The sequence below is a fragment of the Onychomys torridus genome, chromosome 4, assembly GCF_903995425.1.
Source record: "Onychomys torridus chromosome 4, mOncTor1.1, whole genome shotgun sequence".
Taxonomy (NCBI): domain Eukaryota; kingdom Metazoa; phylum Chordata; class Mammalia; order Rodentia; family Cricetidae; genus Onychomys; species Onychomys torridus.
Genome location: NC_050446.1, coordinates 754590 through 777450, shown reverse-complemented (window position 1 = coordinate 777450; position 22861 = coordinate 754590). Strand labels below are relative to the sequence as shown.

At 50.4% G+C, this 22861-nt stretch overlaps 1 protein-coding gene across 4 annotated transcripts in view; it reads left to right on the top strand.

The window, feature by feature from the left end:
- Nek6 (NIMA related kinase 6) overlaps positions 1 to 22861 on the top strand; it is a 71808-nt gene that overhangs the window by 9376 nt on the left and 39571 nt on the right. The window contains exon 1 of one of the 4 annotated variants that reach the window (XM_036183702.1): positions 895 to 984. The exons of 2 other annotated variants lie outside the window; for them this stretch is intronic. In XM_036183702.1, coding sequence (XP_036039595.1) covers positions 975 to 984 — 10 coding nt within the window. In that variant the 5' untranslated portion in view covers positions 895 to 974. Of the gene's footprint in view, positions 1 to 894; positions 985 to 22861 lie in introns of those variants that run through there. One more of the 4 variants, XM_036183700.1, reaches the window with a different exon arrangement.

Below are 22861 nucleotides of genomic sequence, written 5' to 3'. Positions count from 1 at the left end.
ATATCATTATTGTGTATGACTTTATTATCTAATAATTATTCTTTAATCTGGTCACAGTGTTATCTGGCAGTTTCTTCAATTGCTATTTATCCAGCTATAGTGGCTCAACCCTACTTTGTGCCTGACCTGGGACTGGGGCCTGGAGCTAGAAGGAAACAGCATTCTAATGGCCTTGAATCTTTACTGTGTGCCAGCCACCCAGGTGGTGCTGTGGGCTGTGGTTGAATCTGTTCATTTCCTGGTGGGCACTGTGAAAAGAATGCACCTCCTATTGTGTGCACATCCTTAGAGACCAGGCATATAGACCATCCATCCAGCATGCACTGGTTAGATGAGTTCTCTGGGGCCGGGCTCTCTGCTTGCTATGATCAACCAAGTTAGCCACTATTCACAGGCCATGTGATGACATCCCCTGAATGAACCAGAAACAATCCAGATGCCCCAGGAACCGATGTGAGAACAAGGCACCCCTTCACACATCGAGTCTCAGTTCAGCGTCTTGCCACCATCCAGCATTTTGAGACAGAATGTGAGATCTCGTGGTTGGCTAAATACATAAATATTTTATGTCTCGATATTCTGAAAATGAAGCCCAAATGCACAGAACTGCTGCACATCAGTGCTATGGATCATATGTTATAATAATCTGATGACATGTTGTTTAAATATTTATGGACTGATGTGACATATCAATGGGGGGAGGGGCGCCTGGGAGCAGAGTCATGGCAGATGCTAGAAAGGAGGAGCATATTCTCTCCATTCTGAGATGTGTCACACGATGCTGGGGTGCGGGGCAGTAGCAGTGGCTGACATTTATTGGTCATTTGCTGTGTGCTGTACCTGTCAGTGACTTCATTTTATTTCATCATCACAGTACCCCTGGGAGGATGGGATGATTAATAACGTCAAGTCACAGATGGGAAACTGAGGCTCGAGGCAGACATGCAGCTGGTAAACAGCCAGGAACAAGCCTGATGCTGCACTGTAAGCTCTTTCAACTGTACTGTTCTTCCATGCCTGCCCCCACCCACTACTCTGGAGGACCCCTTGCTACATGCTTGTTGGACTTTCCAAGTCATAGAGATGGCTGTCTGTAAAGTGACAGTTGAAACCATGAGCATCCAACCAAGGATGGGCTGCCATAGTTGGGTGTGTGTGCCCAGTACACATCCTCAGATGTGCTGAATCTCACTCTTGCATTTTTCTTCTTCATTCTTGGTTCTGCTGTCATTACAGGAGCTCACTGCAGATGGTGTCCCTGGGGGTCCTTAGTCCCCGGCCCTTGCTTTGGCCATTGAGGAAAGTTGCCAGGTCTTCACTTCCTGCTCACCTCTGAGGGCCAGCCTTGTTATCTCTCCCTGCTCAGGGAGCCACCTGAACAGGCCAGCCAGTGAGACCATTCCCTGGTGACATCTGTTGGATATTCACATGAGTATCCCGTCCTGATAGCTTGTTCTCTTAACCACTCACCGTCTAGGAAGCTCCCTGAGAGCACCAGCCTCACGTTGTCACCTTAGCACAGGGCACATAAACAGCCAACGGAAGTTCAACAAACCAGACCCCCAGCATCTTCTTGGAGGTGACGATCTCAGACCCAGTAGGGCCTTCCACTTCTGCCAGGACTTTGGGGTATTCTCAAGGCCCCTGGAACCAGAAGGGGCATGTCATGGTCATATAAATGGACAGTGAGGGTGGCTGTGTAATTTGTGAGGCCCAGTGTAAAATTGAAACTCATGCCCCTTTGTTAAAAAATCAGCAGGGAGGGAGGGGCTGGGATGTGACTATTGGCAGAGTACCTGTCTAACACGCACAAGGTTCTATCCTCAGGCAATACACACCTGTAGTTGCAATATTCAGGAGGTGGAGACAGGAGGATCAGAATTTCAGGGTCATCATTGGCTACATAGCAAGTTGGGGACAGCCTAGGATACATGAGGACCTGTTTCAAGCCTACCCCCAACCCTGAATAAACAACAAGAATCAGAAAACTGGCTTTTCCTTCTTTTGTATTTATTCTCCCTACCTGTCATGATTTTTATGCAGAGTTTACTTCTTGGGCATAGGGACTCTCGGGTGAGTGCAGACCCTCAGAAGATCCCACCCTGTCATTCCATGTGGGGTCTACCTTCCACTCTCCCATGGGTGACAGGGATTGGTATGAGGGCAACACTGGGCACCTGTCCTGGGGTGGCCGGACCAATATGTACTGCAGGTCCAAAAGCCCATACCTGCTCCAGGGTTCTCCCAGATATCAAAGGTAACAAGAATGCCAATAGTGAACTCAGGATATGGCATATACACTTGGCTCCCTTATGGGGACAGGGCTGATTGAACATGCTAGTTTCACAACAGTGTCCCTCTTACACACAATCAGATTTCAAAACAAGAAGGTCCCCATGTCAGTTCTCTGTGTGGGGTTGTGGGGGCCAGTTCATTTAGAGGAAATGATCTATGCATGCAGACCGCTGATCCCCTGGATGACCACTACCACTCAGCCAGCAGGTCTCTCTACTCTGGGCCTTTTTTGCCAGACATACCATAGAGCAACTTATCACACCATGGCTGGATGTAATTGAATCCATCCTGTCAGCTTTCCTGTCCTTGAGTCACAAGAGTTAGCAATCAAACAGCCACGTTTCTGACCCACTCACTTAGGAAGAGCACCAAACAAGTGATGCCCTAGAGACCCCAAGACATTAGGAAGAGAGATTTGATGCTGCTGCTAACATGGGCATGTTCCTAGCTCTACAATCAAAGGAGCTGAGAGCAGGCAACTGGGGGAGCAGAAGTTTGGCATCGTGAATGTATGTGTGAGAGATTCTGGAGGAGAGAAATAAAGCTTCCGTATGCAACAGTGTGCCTGGCACCCAGACAGGTGCTGTGTATGTTTTGCTTTCATTAATTCGTCCTCCTGATCATGCTGTCCTGGCTCCGTCTTTCAGATTAGGACAACTGAGGCCCAGTACCAGTAGGAAGGCTTGTACCAAAGCTATAAACCAACCCCAGGACTTCATTCCCTCAACATACAGCCCACAATTACTGCTGCATGGCCTCCATCCCTGCAATCTGCTGTGTGAGTTGGGTATGGGACTCTAGCCAAATGTCGGTGCCTCTGCTTCTTTGGTTTGGTTCTGAACTCCTATCTGTGGCTCCTGGCAGGGAGCAGATCCCAGGGCCAAGCTCCAGCTTCAATCATGCAAGACTCAGCCGGATCTACAGCCATCCCTGCCCAGAGAGGGAGGAGGTGGGCAGTTGGTTTGGACAAGGCTGGTGTAAGCCACATGTCCCCACTTTGCCCACAGTAGCTCCTGGGCTGTCACCTCCTCCCAGGTTGCCTGCGTTTCCTTGTTTGCGAAGTCAGTGGTGATATGTGTTTCCGTTTTTTGTATTTAGCCCTCAGCTCCGTGCCAGGCATTTGGCAGGACCATGACTTACTGTGTTGACAGGCGGTGTGAAGCAGCAATCAAATGACCAAGTTAGCGACCCACTTGCTTGGGAAGAGCACCACCACCACTAGACTAGAGCTTGGTGGCACCTGTGATGCTCATGTTGCCCTGGTACATTTCACTCAGCCCCCCACCCCACCCCCATCTCCTTCCTCTCATTTAGTTATTCATTTACCTGAATGAACAGTGCTCTTTTGCACTGTTCAAAGACACTCGTGAGTCATGGGGACAAAGTCCCTGCCTTCAAGGAGTTGGTGTAAGGAGTCATGTTACTACTGTCCCTGGGGGGCAGGGTGGGGTGGGGTAGGGTGGGGACTGGGAAAGTTCTGAAAGGGAAAGATAGGCTGGAGTGTTTGAGACTGATGGGATTTCCCAGCCTGTGTGTGTGTGTGTGTGTGTGTGTGTGTGTGTGTGTGTGTGTGTGTGTGGTTAGAATGCCCTCAGGCCTTTCTTTTCCCTGAAGGGTGGTAGGGAGTGTGGAAATAGTCTCACCCCCTGCAAAGACTAAGGGCCACTGGCCCTGGGCTGGACTGACCAGGTCGTCACACTGAATCCTAGTTGTGACTTGATAAAACAGGTGCACTTAGTTCTGTTTTACAGACAAGAATAGGAAGCTGAGTGTAGCTGGGTCATTTGCTCAGTGCCACACAGTAAAGCCTCAACCAAGCCAAGCCAAGATTTGAACCCAGGCCTTGGGCTCCAAACCTTCATCTCTAACCTCTGCACACCTGTGCCAGTGGGTGTCATGGGAATGTGTGGTCAGAAAGAATAGGGGCAAGCTGAGAGGCGAACATCCCTCACAAGCCAGGGTTGCACTAGATCCTGTGGCAAGGTTGTTGGGAGGACGGGGTTAACTTTGTGCTGGAATAAGGAGGCTGAGGCCCAAAGAGGTTCCACAGACTGCTGAGGTCACAGCCCCAACTAACTGAGGTCTGTTTGCTGGTCTGTCTCACAGTGCCTCTGCACCAGCATCACCTTTTACCTTGACTTCCATTTGGCAACTGAAGCCTGATACACACCTCAGTGGCTTGTTTCCAAACTGAGAGGGTGGGTGTTATGGAGCAACTCTTTGCATAATTGTGGAAAAGGACACCCATGCCACTGCAAAACACCTTCAAAATGCTACCTATTGCTGGTGCAAGTGAATGACAGCATTCTGTATATGTGTCTGTGATGGCGAGGGGCCTGTGTCAGATCCCTCTTGGGGCTGTCAGGGTACACTAGGGCTTTATGGTATCTGGAACAGACAAGCCTTTTAGAAGAAATCATCTTCAGAGCCGTCCCATCCCATCATTGGCAAATGGGTCTAAAACAGCCGAGGAAGCTGTGTTGGGTATTCACAAAATGGAGAGCTGGGTACTCACAAAAAGGGGAGCTGGCATTTAGACACTTGTTTAAAGCAGGAATCAGGGAGACGAAAGACTGAGCGGCTTGTTGCCTTGCTGCAGCCTGGGAGCCAAGTCTTCAGGGTTTGCTTACCATTTACAGGTTTTTGTTTTGTTTTTGTTGTTATTGTTGTATATTTGTAAAATGAGACTTCTGCTGGCAAAAGCAGGTTTTAGCGTGTTCAGTGGCACTTTCAAGACCTAATAAGGCCCCAAAGGAGGGTGAGTTCCAGCCATACTCTCCTCCCCCAGTCCCCCATTCCATCGTGTCTCATACACTCTGGGCACAGAGTACCATTCATCTTGCTTCCCATTAACAGAATTATCGCCATCACTTCTGCAGGACAAGATGGGCCCTGTGGAGCTGCCTTGGGGACAGAGGCAGGATTGGCTGCCTAGCAGTTTGCTTAGAGGTGAAGTGAAAGAGAAAGAGAGAGCAAGCATGGGCAGAACTCCCACCAGCATAGACTCCAGGGTGATAAGGACTGCAGGCGTTAGAGAGAGGAACCATCTGGTCATGCACCCTTAGGGACATTGACGGGGCATGTGGTGGCTTATGCACAGATATGACCCTGCTGAGAGCAGACGGAGGAAAGGAGGACATCTAGCATTTATGGGGTGCTCCTATGTCCTTTGCATGGTACTAGCCACTTTGGGTAGGTCTTGGGGTGTGGGAATCTTTGTGCCCATTTTTCAGTGAATAGCATTGGCCTGGAGTTTCACAGTTTCTGAGTGGAGTTTTGGCTGTGAACCTTGATTTTTCAGCTTAGGAATACTCTTCCTGGAGGCTTCAGAGAGACCTCACCATCTGACTGTCACCAACCTATCCCATCTTACCCTGCTTCCTCTTGCAAGTGAGTTGACATCTGAGGCTCACTGTTGTGACAGTGTTGACCCAGGGCCATGTTAAACTCCTATTGTCTGTTTGCAGACCTGAGAAGATTTTAGGGTGTGGGACCTTGAGAGTGAAGGATCAACTAGAGAACTCTACCTTCATCCTATGAACCCATTGCTACAGGAGTAGCAATGGCTGCCACACCTAGTTCCAGTTCTGATAAATTGAGGCTGCCTGATATACCCAGCTGAGGGTGGCTTTGTTTTGTTTTGTTTTGTTTTTTAAGATTTATTTATTTATCTACTTGAGTGTAGTGCTTGCATGACAGAAGAAAGAGTCAGAGAGAAGAGATCATCTGATCTCATTACAGATGGTTGTGAGCCACCATGTGGTTGCTGGGAATTGAACTCAGGACTTCTGAAAGAGCAGTCAGTGCTTTTAACCTCTGAGCCATCTCTCCAGCCCTGTGAGGTGGCTTTGGAGACTGAGATTGAGTAGTAATGTCCACTGTGTTCACCAGAAAGAAGAGAGGGCCTGACACTTACCCTGGGCTCTGACCTTAGGGGCACTGTTGTTCTTGGTCATACTGTGTCAACACAATTAACTCCAGGAGAGGGAGGAGGAGCTAGGCACAGTTGGATACAGTGACCAGTTACCAGAGGGTTACCACACAGTTACCAGAAGGAAGGTATTGGTGAAATTATTAAGGCCACTCCATGTAGTTAAAAGGGAGGTTTATTTTGTGGGGTAACTTACAAATGAAGGGGTAGGTTGCAGGGTCTGGCAAAGGTATAGCGCAGTCCGGCGGTGTTCTCTGGAGAACTCTGCTCGGTCTACCTCCAGCGTCCAGGGTCCCCGAACCAAGAGAGCCACCTCCTCCTCCTCCTTGGTCTTCCGCTCCCTCCGAGGTTGGAACTTCCAGGCCAATGCTGGGATGGCTATCCACTACAGGAAGGATTGATGAAGGCTTCACAGTCCCTCAAGCCATCAAGTGGAATTCTTCTACAGTAAATGTTAGTTATTTAGGCGGCGCTCTTACCCCGCGAGGAACACATCCCGAACACGACAAATCCACTGAAGAGCTGTTTATTAATATAGGATAGGAAGGGACAGACATGACAGGCCTGTGTGAAGCACACACGTGAGTGAGGAGAGAAGAAGAGAAGAGAGACCTGTGCAACATGGCACCGGCTTTTTAAAGAGTGAGCCATGCATGCGTACAGGACCGCTGAGCGTGCTTTACGCAACCATGTAAAGTCACGGAGTCTTAGTCACATGAGATGTTCTGACCTGGAAATGGCTATTTTGAACCGGAAATAACTAGGCGGTCCACCGGGCAAGCCCAACCGTGTGGACATGTTGTGATTTCCTATCAGTAAATGTTTGTAAAAGCATTTTAAGCTCCTAGGGATGAGGTTTAAGTGCCTCCATATTGAAACCAGTCCTGCCTCCTGTGTGAGTGACTCCTGATAAACACGCTAGCTTTGAGTCTCCATTTCCTCACCTTTGACGCTCACTCTCCACTCATAGGACCTTGAGGGGGAACTTGAGAGATGGAGGACACGGAGCTCAGACCCACCAGTGACAGACTGGTATTTAGAGTCGGGCCCTCCCCCACGCACCTCCTTCTGCTGAGCTCTGGGCTCCCTTGCTTGTCTCCAGAATTTGGCTCTGAGCTGGATTGAGCGGGACTGAATCCCGCACTGCTTGTGCAGCCCACAACCTCCAAGGCCTGAGGACTGTTTCCTTCTGGACTGGGGCTCTTCTAGGACTAGGACCCTAGCCTGGTACAGCCTTCCATGACAGTCCCCAGGAGAAGCAGCTGTGTATCTCAAGCCTGGTTTCCAGGGAAGCAACTAATCTGTGGAGGCTCAGACCCTGAGTTCAAAGCCTGTGCTTCGTAAGGGGCAGACAGGCAAGCTGGGTAGACAGATGCCTCAGCACTTTCTGTGGATTTGTTTGTTTCTTGAGACAGGATCTTGCTGTGTAGCCTAGCTGGTCTGAAACTCTGTCTCCACTACTGTGCCCAGATTTATAGGGGATTCTGTTTGTCTGTATGTCTGTTTTTGAGACAGGGTCTCACTGTGTAGCTCTGACTGGCCTGGAACTCACTTTGTAGAGCAGGCTGGCCTTGAACTCACAGATCTGCTGCAAGGGAATTCTTTAGAGGACAGAGTTGGGCTCCACCTGTGGTGATAGGGCATTGGAAGGGTTGGAGCCAGGGCATGGTCTGTGGCAGCTGGGGTCAGGGACAGTAGAGGACAGAATTGGCCTGGAGGGAGGGGTGAGCTGGGAAGCCTGTGAGCCCTGAGTGGGACTACAGAGTACAACCCATGCCTCTCTGTAGTTTATTTGCTCCAGATCTTAGGAGAATTTTCTGCCCAAAGGCATGGGGCCAGGGAAGGGGGACAGAGTAGAACCACCTCATGACTTTCCTTGTCTTTGGATTTGAGTGAGTCAGGTGCCCACAGGAGTCACAGAAAGAGGGAAATGGAAATCACAGAGTGATTCAACTCCCAATGGCAAGTTTGTAGTTAGAGTTTTCCTGCCTGGCCCAGTCAGGACAAATCTCTCTTACCCGCCAGTCCCACAGTCGCTCAGACCCAACCAAGAAAGCACATAGAAACTTACATTGTTTAGAAACTGTATGGCCGTGGCAGGCTTCTTGTTATCTACCTTTTCTATCTTAAATTAAGCCATTTCTGTTAGTCTATACTTTGCCACATGGCTTGTGGCTTACCAGTGTCTTTACATGTTGCTTTTCATGGCGGCGACTGGCGGTGTCTTTCCAGCCTTCTACTTCCCAGAATTCTCTTCTCTCTTGTCCTGCCTATACTTCCTGCCTGGCCACTGGCCAATGAGAACTTTATTTACACAGAGCGATATCCACAGCACAAGTTGAAGGGGCTGTGATGTGTATCCTAGAGTGTGTCTAGAGGGCCTCCACCCGACACTTCCTTCTTTAGACTACAGCAGCCCATCACTACTGTTACTCCTTTTTAAAAATCAACACACAGGCCAGGGCTTTATATATGCTATTAGTTGGTTCTCAGCAGTAAACAGCTTATTATTTAGTTATGTGTTGTTTAGGGGAGGGGTAACATTTTTGCTGTATGGTTCAGTCTGTTCCTGATCCTCATCTGTACCCCTGGCTGACCTTGAATTCATATTTGTTTATTTTGTGGTGTTTGGGTGTGGATCGGAGGGCATGCTATAGCATGTGTGTGGAGGTGAACAGACAGCTTGAGGAAGCAGTCACTTCTCCCCTCTACCATGCTATCTCACTAGCCTGATGCTCAATTTGTAATGTGAACCCACAGCTGAAAGAGGTGGAGTAATTTACCTAAAGCTACACAGCAATTGTAAGTCCTCAGCTGTCTCCTCTGGAAGCCCCTGAGCCATTACCTTCCAGAATCAGTAGTGTAGTTGGAGAGCTTCTCTCCAGGTTCCACCAAGCCCATGCAGTCCCACAACCACGTATAAAATAATCATCCAGACACTTATATTATTTAAACTGCTTGGCCATTAGCTCAGGCCTACCTTTGTCTAGCTCTTACTCTTATATTTAGCCCATTTCTGTTAGTCTATACTTTGCCACATGGCTTGTGGCTTACAGGTGTCTTTACATGTTGCTTCTCATGGCAGCGGCTGGCAGTGTCTCCTCCCAGCCTTGCTGTTCCCAGCCTTCTCCTCTTCCTTGTCCCACCTACCCTATCCTTCCTGCCTGGCTACTGGCCAATCAGCACTTTATTTATACAGAGTGATATCCACAGCACAGTAGCCTTAAGCAGGTGAAACTGTGAGAGGCTTTGTGACAAGTCAAGCAGCTGGGGTTTAGGTGTTGGGAGTCTTAACGGTCCATAAGGAGAGGTGTGAATACCTTAGGGGATGGGGTAGGTCATGGCCTACCCAGGTTGGATAAAACCAATGCCCCGAAGCCTGCTTATGCCTGAGGCTGATCTCACCCTGCAGGAGTTGCCACTCCTCTGGGTGCTGGGTGGGAGGCCCCTCACTCACCTCAGCATCCTCAGTCATGGCTTTCCTGTGAAAAGCAAGGCCTTGCTGGGGACCATGTGAAAATAACTGATAAAATATGTGCCATGGATGTGTTATTTCCCCTAAATTCAGATTTATGCATATCATCCTCCCACCCCACCCCTATCAGAAAAGCGGTTTTGATTCTCATGGATGAGGGAAGCCAGAGCTTGTGTCAACCAAGGCCTGGCCATGCAAGCCACCTGCCATTGATGCATTTTATTTCCCAGGTTTCCCAACTATATCACCAATCTGCAGGCACCCTCAGTTGGCTGTGCCTCCTGGGGAGCACACCATGTGGTTGTGGTGACTGAGTCCTACCCAGCCTTTGTTATTTAGTGCTTTTCTCTGGAAGAGTCTGAGGACATGCTCTGAAAGCAATTACTCTGGGGCTTAGGACCCACCTGTTCTGGGGGTGGGCCAGGGTCACCCATTCCCCGCTGGCTGGCCTGAAGTGTCTCAGACAATGCCAGGGACTCCCAGGGTCACTTTGAGTATGTGGCAGTGTGATAGGATAGTCCTGGTGACAGAATGGGCAGCTGAATGGAGGTAAGAGCAATGTATGCTTTCCTGTAGGCTTGCTACAGGGGCTAGAACCTCTGGTGGGCTAGCCTAGGGCATGATGTCAGAAGAAGAGCATTCCTGCCAAGGAATGGGGTGTCTTCTGGAATTAGGTAGGACTGGGGTCTTCCCCTGGGTTTCCTGGGATACATGGGGCTAGTTGAACCCCAAACTAGCCCACCCTAGCTTCTTATTCCAGGGGACCTGGTCCTATTTTGCATTTTATTATGTCCTAAGTAGTTTGCAACATGATCTGGTTTAACTATCCCTGTGAAGCCAGGTCCCTGATTTTCACCACCTGACTCAGTTGCTGGCCTCACCTCCAGCTGCCTGTCTGAATGACAATGTCTGTTGGCATCTATGTCTGTCTCCATCTGGGAAGGTGGGGCTCTACCCATCTCTCCACTCTGTGTCTCCAGCCTCTTGGGCATGATGCTTTCAAGAAATGGTGGAATAGGCTCAATATTGTCTCAAAAAGAACACTGGGCACTCTTAGAGAACAAGTGGGTCCCTCAGCCACATCTTAAGGTCCCAGTGGGAGCCCTTGCCTATCTAGACTCAGCAGGGCCTCTCTCTGCCCAACTTTGAGTTTCAAATGCTGGACTTGCCTGCACGTGTCCCCATACTTTCACACTGCCCAGAGAAACTTCCAGGCCACCCTGGTGGCTTGTTCCACCCTCATGTGTGTCCTGTGACTGCTCCAGGAATTTGGGCATTTAGCCCAGAAAAGAGTGTGTTTCCTGGCTTCCTGAGAGGGGCCCACCCTGCCCCTGTTGGGGCACACAGAAGGGAGGGAGAGCAGATGAGCTTGCATGCTCTGGGAGCCTCTGCTGCATTAGATCCTATCATCTGAGGCCACCTGCTGCCTTGTGCCCATTGGCCCCAGCTAGGGAGTGTGTCCTGGTGTGGGAGTGTCCTAGGAAAGGAACACATGTCCCTTTGCTCTCTCTGCTTACTGCAGGGCAGACGTGGATGAAATGTTCTCAAAGCACAGAGTGACCCTTGTCCACTGGGTCATCAGGCCATTAGGGCCACATGTTTTGAGATCCCCTCTCTGAACACAAGGCATCTGGTCCCACACTCTGCAAGGGGCCAGGCTCGGGTTTATCAGGTGAGTTTGAATGGACCTGGAGATGCTGGGCCCTCAAGTCTACACATTGTGTAGTTTCACAGTTTGCTTCTCTTCACAGGAAGGGCTGATGCCTTTCCTTTTCATTTCCCTTACCACCATGACCTGGGGGCTGTTTCCTCCCTGAAGCTGGGACACTGCTTGCCATCAGAGGGCCTTTGCTGGAATTCTCACAGATTCCAAACAGGGAAAACCTTTGTTTCAGGACATGAGGAAGTCCAGACTCACCCTCCTCAGCCAGGACTGAAGGGAATCTCTGGTATAGCAACTTAGTCCCTGCACCCTGAATCCAGAGCCAGGCAAGACCCGGAACTGTGGGATGTGTGCCCCAGTGAAGTGAAAACTGAAGGTTAAGCCTGGCATTAATGACTTTCTGATGTCAAGGGTCCTTTCTCCTGAAGAGTGATGATAATGGATGGAAATTTTATTTTAGATGCTGGAAAACGTTGGCAGCCTTATGTCTGTCTCCAGAATTTGAGGGAAGCATTACAGGTCTTTGAACTCCCCTAGATCCAGGAGCCAGGCCGTGTTTCCTCTGTATGGGGAAGTAGGAGGCATAGTGGGACCCAAGGAAGGGCTGCCAGTGCCTCTATTTTGTGGCCATATACGGCACATTATGAGCTCCAGTCTGCCCCTAGGGCTGTCTTAACAAGTCACCTGACACTGAGCAGCGGAACATAGTGGACACAATGCTCATTGATGCAGAGACCTGGTGTCTGGAACCAAGGTACTGGGGTTGCTTTTCTCTTAAAGGAGAGTCACTTCTGGCTTCTGGTGAACGTTGTCACCCCTGGTATAGACCCATCATGGTCTGCCTCTCTTGTCATGTAGTCTTGTCTCTCTGTCTTTCTCTCTCTCTCTCTCTGTCTCTCTTTCTCAGTGTGTGTGTTTCCATTCAAAGTGTGTTTCCATTCAAATTCCCTTCATAGAAAGACTCCATTAGATCAGAGATCATCCTAATCCTGCATTACTTCAGTTTAACTCAATTATACTTGCAAAAGGCCTATGACTGTGTCTCAACTTACAGTCTAACTAAGCCCTTCATAAATTGAAATACCTTAATTCAAAACCACACTGAGTCCATCTATCCTACTGGTGCTTTCCTGTACTGTACCCTGTAGATGGAGGGGGAGTTCCCCTCATGAGGTAACTGTGGGACTGGAGCCAGGGCTGTCTCTGCCCAGCCTCCTAAAGCCCTCAGACTGTGTATGGCTATCTTGGGAACAGACTGAAATTAAAAATTGAAAAGTTAGCCAAATGTGGTAACCCATGCCTTTAGACCCAGCACTCGGGAGGCAGAGGCAGGTGGATCTCTGTAAGTTCGAGGCCAGCCTGGTCTACAGAGCAAGTTCCAGGACAGCCAAACAAACAAGCAAGCAAGCAAACAAACAAACCAAAATCAAAAATTGAAAGTTAGATTTATGCAGACTGCATATCTATTTTGTACTATTACAAAAAGTCAAACAGTCCTAAGTTTGAACTATGGTTAAGTAAGACCACTTGTACTTCTAAGGCCATATTCTCAGGTTCCAGGTAGATGGGACATTGAGGGACATCTGGAAAGAGAAGAATCTCCAGAGCCTTCTCCATTCCTATGGAAGAGACAAGCAGATAAGGACCGAGGGAGGGAGGGAGAGGGAAGGACCAGGCTGGGACTGCAGGGGACAGTCACTTCCTTTATCCCTGCCTGTAGGATGGACCTGGAGATTCAGGGGGGCAGGGTCCTAACTCCAGAGCCTGTTCACTGTGTGCCTATGGCAGGAGCTCAGGCCACATTCCCCAGGTTTGTCTTTAGTACAGGCCATCATTTTAGTCCTTTGGAGGCATCTCCTGAGTAATTAAGGACCTAGAGCTTCTCAGAGTTTAGCATCAGTCCTATCTTGGCCACTCAAGAGGAAGAACTCCTCTCTGGAGAGTGACAAAGGCCTGCCATTCTGCTCCTTTCCCAGCCCTGGCAGCCAGTCAGTGGATAAAGGAAGGAATGGAATCTGGCCCAGTTTGTCCATCAGGGACCCTTATCTCTTTTGGCAAATGCTCTGTAGTCAGACGTTCCGTGTACCCAGCCATGACACCTCCCACATTCTAAGCTTCGCTCTGCTTCTCCTGTGAAGTCGAGAAGTAACACTCTGGGCCTGCCCAGGTCAGGCAGAGAAACTGGGTACATTTGAGGGTGTGAATCCTTCCTGTTCCCAGCACAGGGCCTGGGCCTGGCACACAATAGACGCTTTGTAAAGTCTTGCTGAACAGAAGAAGCTCGATGCTGTCAGCCTTAACAGTGCACTGCTTGCTCCTGAGGGCCTGCTTGCAGGTGGGACTCCCCAGACAAATTCCCATAGGTGTTTCTTTTCTGTTCCATGTGCATGTGAGTGGAGGTCGAATGTGGGCGTGTAGCTGTGAGCACTTTGAATGCTCACATGACCCATCTAGTGGCATAGACTAACCCTTGGTGCCATGTAACGGGCACTGGAAGGAGGGTCCAAGGAGAATGAAGGCAGCCACAAGCCCTGTGCATCTGACTTGTGGAGACTCGGCGTCTGTCCCCAGCACACAGCTGGATCTTCCTATCCTCTAAGCCTTTGCACATGCTGTGCCTTCTGCTTTGAACACCAATACTGCCCTCCACTCACAGGTACTTGCTGTTCTGAGGAAATATTATATATTCCCAAGGCCCTTTCTGCAGTCTCCTGTGAGATGGAGCCTTATGTGAGAGGATGGAGGGTCATCTTGGCTCCTGGGAGGAGGAGGAAGATGCTGGTGCCTGCAGGTGGACTTTCCAAATGATAATCCTGTGTTGATAAAACCATGAATAGAGTCGGAAGTGTGTGGAGTGCTCAGCACAGCATCCCCTCTGTAGATTCCAGTGTCTGAGGAGCAGGACCCAGGTAGCTCCTAGATAGTTGCTCCAACTGCCCTTGGGCCTAATGAATGGCTGCCCAGGTCAAACCCTACCCCACTGCCCATTTCTAAAGGCTTCCAGATGCCTGTAAAGGGAACATGTGTGCACCCAGAGCCCAAGACCTATGTGCTAACCCCCAGAACTTTCCCTGAATTTCCATTTCTGATGAGGGCACCTCTTAATTTTGCAGGCAAAATATTCTGTGGGATTCACCTCATACTTCAAAAGCCACACTGGATTTGTGGGTGTGTGCATGTGCTTGCTGTGTATGTGGCAGTCAGGGAAGGATATCGGGTGTCCTACTCTGTCACTTTCTGCCTTATTTCTTTAAAATGGTCTCTCTGAACCTGGACCTAGGCAGGCAGCCAGTCTGTATCTGCGCCTCATGGCACTAGGGTTACAGGCATGTGTGACCACTCTCATCTTTCTATGTGATTACCAGGTATTAGACTCAGATTCTCTTTTTGCACAGCAGGCATTCTGACCCACTGAGCCACCTCTGTAACCCCCACCCTGGGTTTTTGTTGTTGTCTTGTTTTTTGTTTTTGTTTGTTTGTCTGTTTTTTGAGACAGGGTTTCTCTGTGTAGTCCTGCCTATCTTGGAACTGGATCCATGGACCAGGCTGGCCTCAAATTCAGAAAGATCTGCCTGCCTCTGCCTCCCAAGTGCTAGGGTTAAAAACGTGCACTACCAGCTCCTGGCCCCTACCCCAGATTTTAGACCTTTCCTTTGCTGTCTCCCAGCTTTCTCTGAGCCCCAGTGTCTTTCCTTATAAAGTAGAGACATCAGTGCTAGCCTGGTGTGGTGAGTTGATGCGTCCACATACATGGCCTATGTATGGCATGGGGAGGGCATGAACATGGGACTTAGTGGCTGTTTCTTCCTTACTTAAGAGAGTCAAGGGCAACCAAATTGGCTGGCTGTTTGTTTAAGCTAAAAAAAATGTTGGAAGAATTTTGTTTGGGAAGACATGGCTTGGGTTTTAGGTCAGACCCATGCTCCCTCTGGAATTGCATGGTTCAGTGTCCAGGCATATTTTAAAAGCTTGGTGACCACCCAAGTCTTTGAGGCTTCCATGTGGATGCTCCAAGGTCACACTCTTCCGGAATCCCTCACACAGCAGGTCTGCTCATTGCATCAGGAGAGGCACTTCCACAGAACAGCTGTCTGACTGTGAATAGATGTTTGTCCTCTCTTTCTTGGACACATGAATGGCAGTCTCCCTCCTGCAGCTCCCGAGGCTGACCTGTGTGTAAAACTCCAAAACAGACATCACAGTAGGGTCATCCATTCCTGTTTGCATGGGCACCTCTCAGCAAGGCTCAAAGAGACAGGTTGATCGCTGATGTGACTCAGGGGGCCTCCTGAGGGACGCCTAGGCCCTGTTCTATAAAGGCTGCTAAGTGTACTGAAGAAATTGGACTTCACAAAAAAGCAGTAGTAGCTGAGACTGTCCCAAACTGTGGTTGCTGCCTAATGGGGGCCTCTAGTCACTGTGCAGTGTTCTCTTAGAACAATGCTAGGGACCAGCCAGCACCCACTGCAGGCTGAGGCCTGAGCTGTCTGTGGTCAGGGGCATGCATTGCAGAGCCAGATCACCTGACTTCCACCTAGCTCAGGTAGTCTGCCTTTGTGCTTCAGTTTTCTCCTCTAACAAAATGAAGATGATGGCGTACCTGTCTCACAGGGAACTGAGGGGTTTAAGTTAGGTAGCACTCAAGTACACGGAATTGTACTTGGTATAGAGTTAATAAACAAGGGTAAACTGAGGCCCCTAGAAGGCCAGGGACTCATTGGTGGTCATGTAGCTAGCCTGTGGGGCAGCCAGGGCTGCAGCACATGATCTCGTGTCCCGTGGATAAGTCCCTTCCTTCCTGCTCAGTCAGACTTTCTCAACTGTTTTCTGCAGAGGAAGTCGCCTGACCCTCAGCCACAGGAATTCCAGCATCAGCGCCTGGAGTCTCCTTGGCTGGCTGAGGCCTCGCTGCCTGCCCTTCAACTGCTGTTTTCCATCTCTTTCTTAATAAGCTTTGGAGGGTCTCCTCTGTCCTTGCAAATAGAAAGATTGACCTCTTGGCCAAGGAGTCTGAAGCCTTGAGTCCCTGCTGTGTGTCCACTTCCAGCCTATTGTCTGTTCTCTGACCTGCCCACCTGTGATTCCTACAGAAATAGGCCAGCCACGTGGTGCTACCCTAAACACAGGTGGCTGTGGATGGTCAGGGTAATTGCTGATTAAACAAAAGCCGATGATGATGATGACGCATCCTTCTAGGAAGTTAGGCACACCCCCAGAAATGCCACCCGCTTCCTCTGTCTTGCCGCCTCAAAGGTTATCTGAGTCACCAGCACTTTCCCCAATCTTTCAGTACCCTGAAGTGCACAGCCACCACTCTGAGCTGAGGCTGGAATGGCTGGGCTCTTCCCTCTGTGGGTGACCAGGGTATCAGGAGTGTAGTACCTTCCTTGTTTCTACTGGGCACCCAGCCACAAGATCTGGCAACTCCATCCTAGGGTGTGAGTCTGACTCTTATGGGGGTAGGAGTGGGGAGTGGGTGGAAGAGGGAGCGTAGGGGAACAGTGACCACAGACTTTCCAAGCTACAGTCTCTGCTTCTGTGAAATGTATAGGTGAAGAACCCAGCAACAGTGTATAAGGGCTCTACCACACTCAATCCTCTCTTCCTTCCTACCCAGTAGACCCTGGGTGTCACCTGGGACCACACTGGGCCACAACAGATATTGGCATAAGGTTTGTGGAGATCTGTGGGAGGCCTACAGGAGACCATTTGTATTCTTTTATCAGGGGCATTGAGAGTTTAGCCCTTTCATCCGGCCCCAGAGCCCCAAGGCAAAAGATGTGGAGCAAGAGAGCAAGGAGCCCAGACTAGAACCCAGGACACCAGACACATAGTCTCTTGTCTGTCCTCTTCCTGGATGGCCCAGTACCAACAGGGCACTGCCTGCTAGCATGGGAGTTCCTAGGCAGGAGCCACAACAGGCCAGTGGGGCCAAGTCACTTTGATGCCCAGTCAGGGACCTGTTGTGTGTCATAGTCCCCTCTAGCTTCTTTTCCTCACCTCAGAGATGGGTTCCATTCCTGCTCTGCATGTCTTGCAAGGCTGTCAGGAGCTCCCATAAGGTGGTGTGGGTGACAGTCTTCTGCAGACCATCAGGAGTGCCACATACAGAGAATATATCATTGGTTACCCCGGGATATTTTTATGTCTCTGACTCATACTGTTCAATACAAAGTAGGTACTCAATATTGAACAGTGATAATAGCCTGTTTGTTAAACACATGTTGTATGCCAGCCATCACTAGGGAACTTCCTGCAATGTATGGCAGTCCTCTCATACCCAAGGAGCTTTGCTGTATGCCCATATAGTATAGAGGGAAGGTATGTATACAGGCTCCGAAAGGGGATAACGTGCTCAAAATCACAGCTGACTCCTCAGCCCATGTCATCTCCCATGCCCCCAATGGCTTGCTGGGGCACCCCTTCCATCCCTAGAGAATGTTTAATAAAACAATTCCCCTTGATTTATTCTAATTGCTAATTTCTTCCCATGATTGAGTTCAAGCATCTTATAAAATCCCTAAAAACTTACCAAGCTCCTCAAGCCAGTAGTAGACAGCTCAGCACAACACCTCATGCCCCACTTTTGCCATGCAGCACCTTCACCCTACGCCCACCATGCTCCCAAGGCTGCCAGGAGTACACCTGGGCTTCAAGGAGTATCTATGTCTAGATGCCCTCAGGCCCCACGCTGAGGACCTGAAATCTGTGTATCACATAAAGACCTGGTGGGTGGATGAACCCAGAAGACAGTCTGCAGCACTAGAGCTAGACTATGCACCACCCCATACTTCCCCCCAGCCCTCCATGTGCTATATTCCTGCCAGACCCCAAGCAGAGCCCTGTAAATGCCAGAATATAATAGACAATAAAAGTCATGGGAAAATAGTGACTCTCCTAGGACTACAGTCATCCCTGTCACAGGCCGCCTGCCATAACCATGAGACCTGTGATCATGAGGCACAATTGTCATGTAAATATATAAGGTCCCTTACCAGTCCAGGCCAAGATTTATGTTATTGAAGTGGTGGGGGAGGGGCAGCTCAGATTCATCCTGGTAACTTGTGAAACGCTGTCTCTATCTCTTCAGGAGGATGAAGAGAGCCAGGGTGGCCTAGGATCCCCGGGAGAGTGAGGAATGGCTTCACAGAGCATATGCTGAAGGGATCTGTTCTTGATTGAGCAGTACTTGGCTCTGACTTTCTTCGTCATAGCCATATGTGAGTTCCTATATGTGCATGAGCTACAGCAGGTATTTACCAGCATGTGTGAATATAACCCCACAAGGCGGGTCCTGCAAAAGCCCCTATTTTCATAAGACAGAACTACAGAGGTAGCTGGGACATGGGCCCTCACGCAGATAGCTGGACAGAGGCAGCATGGGATTTGAACCCAGAGCTCTCAGACTCCAGAGCCTGAGCTGAGCTGCCCCCCCCCCCCACCCCAAGCCTCCTTGGTCCTTTTCAGTACTTTGGTCTGGTTGTCCCTATCCACCCTCAATTTTTTTCTTCTCAGAAGGCAGGGATGTAGCTCACCTAGGGACCAGCCAAGCTGTCTCTCCAGCTGGAACACAGTGGACAAGGCCGTTTCTTCATCTGTAGGTGCACAGGGCTGCCTTTCAGGGCGCCTTTGTGAACATGCTTACTGACAGTGTCCTTGAGTGGTCTGGCCCAGCAGCTGGCAGTTAGGGGAGCTCTGGGTGTAGCATTCTCTCTGTGCACATCCTACCACTGTGGTTGTATTTGGGAGCCCATGGGGGGAGGGCATCCCACATGGTGGTGGCAGTATGCAGAAAATGTTCTCAGGCCAGAGAACAGATCCTCTTGGCTCTTCCAGACCTGGAAGAGTTGTTTTCCTCCTGGAAACAAGCATGGTGTTGGGTACCAGACTCCCAGCTCTGTTTCAGGGTACCCTAGTGGGTCACAAATCCCCCATCAGCCTTGTCAAACATCACACAAAAAGGACTGCCCCAGACCCATGTTGTAGGTGGGGAGACTGAGGCCAGAGACAGTCTTGGACTTTCCTGAGACTGAGCAGTCCTGTGAGCGAGCCACCATGCTGTGTGCCACAACTGAGAGCCAAAGTCCCCCAGGTGGAGTTAAAAGTGGCCACATGTTAGGGGCTGGGGAGAGAGCCCAGTGGACAAAACACTACCGTGTAAGAACGAGGACCAATGTCCAGATCTACATAAGAGCTGAGCAGATGTGGTAAGAGGCAGAAAGGGGGCCCTCAGGGCAGTCTTCATGGCCAGTGAGGAACCTGTGTTAGGAACAAAGTGCAGAGTGGTAGAAGACACTGTCTAAAACTCTGGCCTCCACACAGGTGTGTGAACATGCACACAAGCTCACACATGTGCCCCACCTTCATACACACACAACAAAAATTTACCCTTTGAAAAAAATGGCCATATGCTCCAGACCTAACTCATGTCCAGCAAATATCTGATCAGGAGAGACATTGGAAGTAGCTGGAGAACTTGTGATTATGTGTCCATGTAGGTGGCAGGACTGGACTAAGGAGACAGTGTCATTGGAGATTGTGGAGGGAGCTCACAGTGATTTTCAGGAGGCTCATACTCTCCTGTGTGGAACCTTCTTTGTGAACCTGACTAATGGGGTCATGGAAGACACAGGTCTTTGACCATCTCCTTCTTGGGAGAATCAAACCCCAGGACCTGGCCTTGGAGTCCAGCCCCTGTGGATGGCTGCCCTGGGCCCAGCAGCTGTCACCAAGGGAGCTAGTACTAGGCATATGCCTAATATTTGGGGCCGGCGGGGAAGGTGTATTGGCAGGTGGCTAAGCCCCAGTGCCGGAGTCTGGCACAGCACAGCCTCTGGGGTTTCAGCTGCCATATGCCAGTGTCAGACCCACAGCAGTGGGACTGCAGATGGGGTGCAGGGTAGAAGCGGCTCTTGCTCTGGAGAGGGCAGATGTGGCCTGTGGAGTGAGGCCTGCAGCAGACCCGGAGACGGTAAGTGCCATCCTCATCACTTGGTGCTGCACGAGGAACCCAGCCTGCCTCTGTGCCTTTGAGTCCTGTGTCCTCTGCTGGGAAGCCTGTCCCCCAGTCTGATCCCGCTCTCCTGTCTAGCTACTGAGATTTGGAGGTGGAGGAGTCATGGTGGCAAGAAGCTCCGTGTGACCGCTGTTCCTTTTTGAGACACTGGCCCCAGTAAGAACAGGGGCTTTTTGTCTGTGGCATCCTGCGTTTCCCAGGAGTCAGCACAGTTTCTACATAGAAGCAGCTTGGAAAAGGCGGGGGAAGGAGAAAGGAAGCCTGGGAACGCTCCAGGACCGCAATGTTTAAGTAAGGGTGGACTCAGGCAAAACAATGATGCCGCTATTTGGGTGTGTGTTAGGGGCCAGGCCCAGAGCTGAGCACTTTTGACCCCTATAATGTCACATAGTCCTCTAGCATCCTGGGATAGTAGATGCTGTCCTTGTCCCCATCTAATCTATGAGAAGGTCAGGGCACATGGTGGGGGTGTTGCAGAGCCAGGGCTTAAAACCAGCACTGGTGTTTGGCAGACCCTCTTTCATGACCTGCAGATAGCCTGCAAAGAAGGGGAAGGGCCAAGCCTCTATTTTTATTAAAAATACACATGTACGTGCGTGCGTGCGTGCGTGCGTGCGTGCGTGCGTGCGTGTGTGTGTGTGTGTGTGTGTGTTTTCATGCATTCGTGTGTATGAATACATGGGGGTCAGGAAACCACTGCAGGTGCCAGCCCTTACATCCACCTTATTTGAAATAGTCACTTGTTTGTGACTGCATAGACAAGCTAGCTGGGCTGCAAGCTCCCTTCTCAAAGGGGTGCTGGGAGTGTAAACAATGCTCCTGTGTCCAGCTTACTTGGGTTCTAGGGACCTGAACTTAAGTCCTCACATGTGCTCAAGGAGCCTCTTCCCACTAAGCCAGCTGCCCAGCCCAGGATGGGCTAGGCTTTTAAAGGGACAAGGACTTTTATGCTTGGTGGGGTGGAGCTCAGGGACAAGGGAAGGATTCCTTCTTCCCTCCTGGATCCCAAACTGACTCACTGAATCCTGTGTCTAAGTGCCAGGTGATGGATGGCAGTGACAGCCTGGAGGGAAAATTCGTTTGTAATGGCATTGGCTTGGAGGCAGCGGTAGGGTGTGTGTTCGTCTCCAGGCTAATGTTGGCCTGCTGTGCTTATAGTCCCAAGTGACCTCTTACCCTTTTGCCTGAGTTTCCTGGTGGATAAAGTGAGAAACTGACCAGCCATCCCAGGTGGACTCTGGTAGCATTTTAAGCTTCTGTACCATCTGGTGGCTGCCAGCTTGTACTCCCTGGTAAGCAGGAGCCTCTGTGGGGGCTGTGATAAGTTCCATTTGCCATGGAGGTGGCAGTCCAAGCTATTTTTGGAGCAGTGCGTGGTGGGGGAGTTTCCTTTTGGTGGTGTCTGAGGACTGGAGTCTTGGGAAGGGGAAGTCCCAGGCACAGACGGAGGGACCCCATGTCCCTCACCCGCCTTGGCACTGAGAGGCCATTTGGATCCTCAGGCTCTAGGCACCGCAGCAGCCTTCAACTCTCAGCTGAGCAGACCTGCCCTGAGGCTGCTCACTTGGGAAGGTACCAGTCCTGCCATCTCCTGCTGTAGGAGCTCTCCCCCCTTTCTTGTACTCTGCAGACTTGCCCAGCAAGTGACCGGGAGCCAGACTCAGAGGGTCACCTGACCTAGCTGCACCTCTGCTGTCCACTGCTTCCTCAACTGCATGCCAGCAGGGGCAGCCAGGGAGGGCAGCAGTGCCACTAGCCTGAGAGACCTTTGCCAGGGCAGGTGCTGACAGCCAGTCTTTGCTAGAACTCCTGGTGTAGTGGTGAGGACAGGTGGAGCACATTTCCATGGGGTGGGATCTGAAGCTAAGGGATCTTCAGGGAGCCACTAGGGGTGGCTGGCACTCTGCCAGGCCTGAGGGCAGGCTTGGGACTGACTTTGAACCTGTAGCCCCTTGGGGCTGCTCTGCAGGTTTTCTTCTCCTGGTGTTGGTTGTGGGAATAACAATGTCTGAAAAAGGATACAGGAATAGATGGATTTCTACTCTCAAGAATCTCTGCCTTGAACTGGGCCCTTCCCTAGCCCTGGCTTTCCAGGCTTCCACAGATGCCAGTCTCTTCCCTTATAGTCTGTAGCAGCTTCTGCCTAACCCTCCTCTGTGCCCACTGAGCCCTGGAGATGAGTGACTTGGTCTCTACCTTTGAGGGAAGGGAAGCCATGATCAGACATAGACCTCACAAAGGACCAGAGCCAAGCTGCTAGTGACACACCAGGGGCAGGAAAGGAATCCGAGAATGCTGCCTGGAGGAGGTTGTGCAGCTGAGTATTGGGGTAGGAATGAATTTTGCCAGGAGAGCATTCACTACAGACATAGGAGAACCTGCCAAGGTCTTGAGAAAATTCATTTCTGGGGTAAGGGTTCTGCAGGAGTCACTGGGGTGGTGTGTTTTCTAGGAACCCTGGGGATCCCAGGGAATGATCCT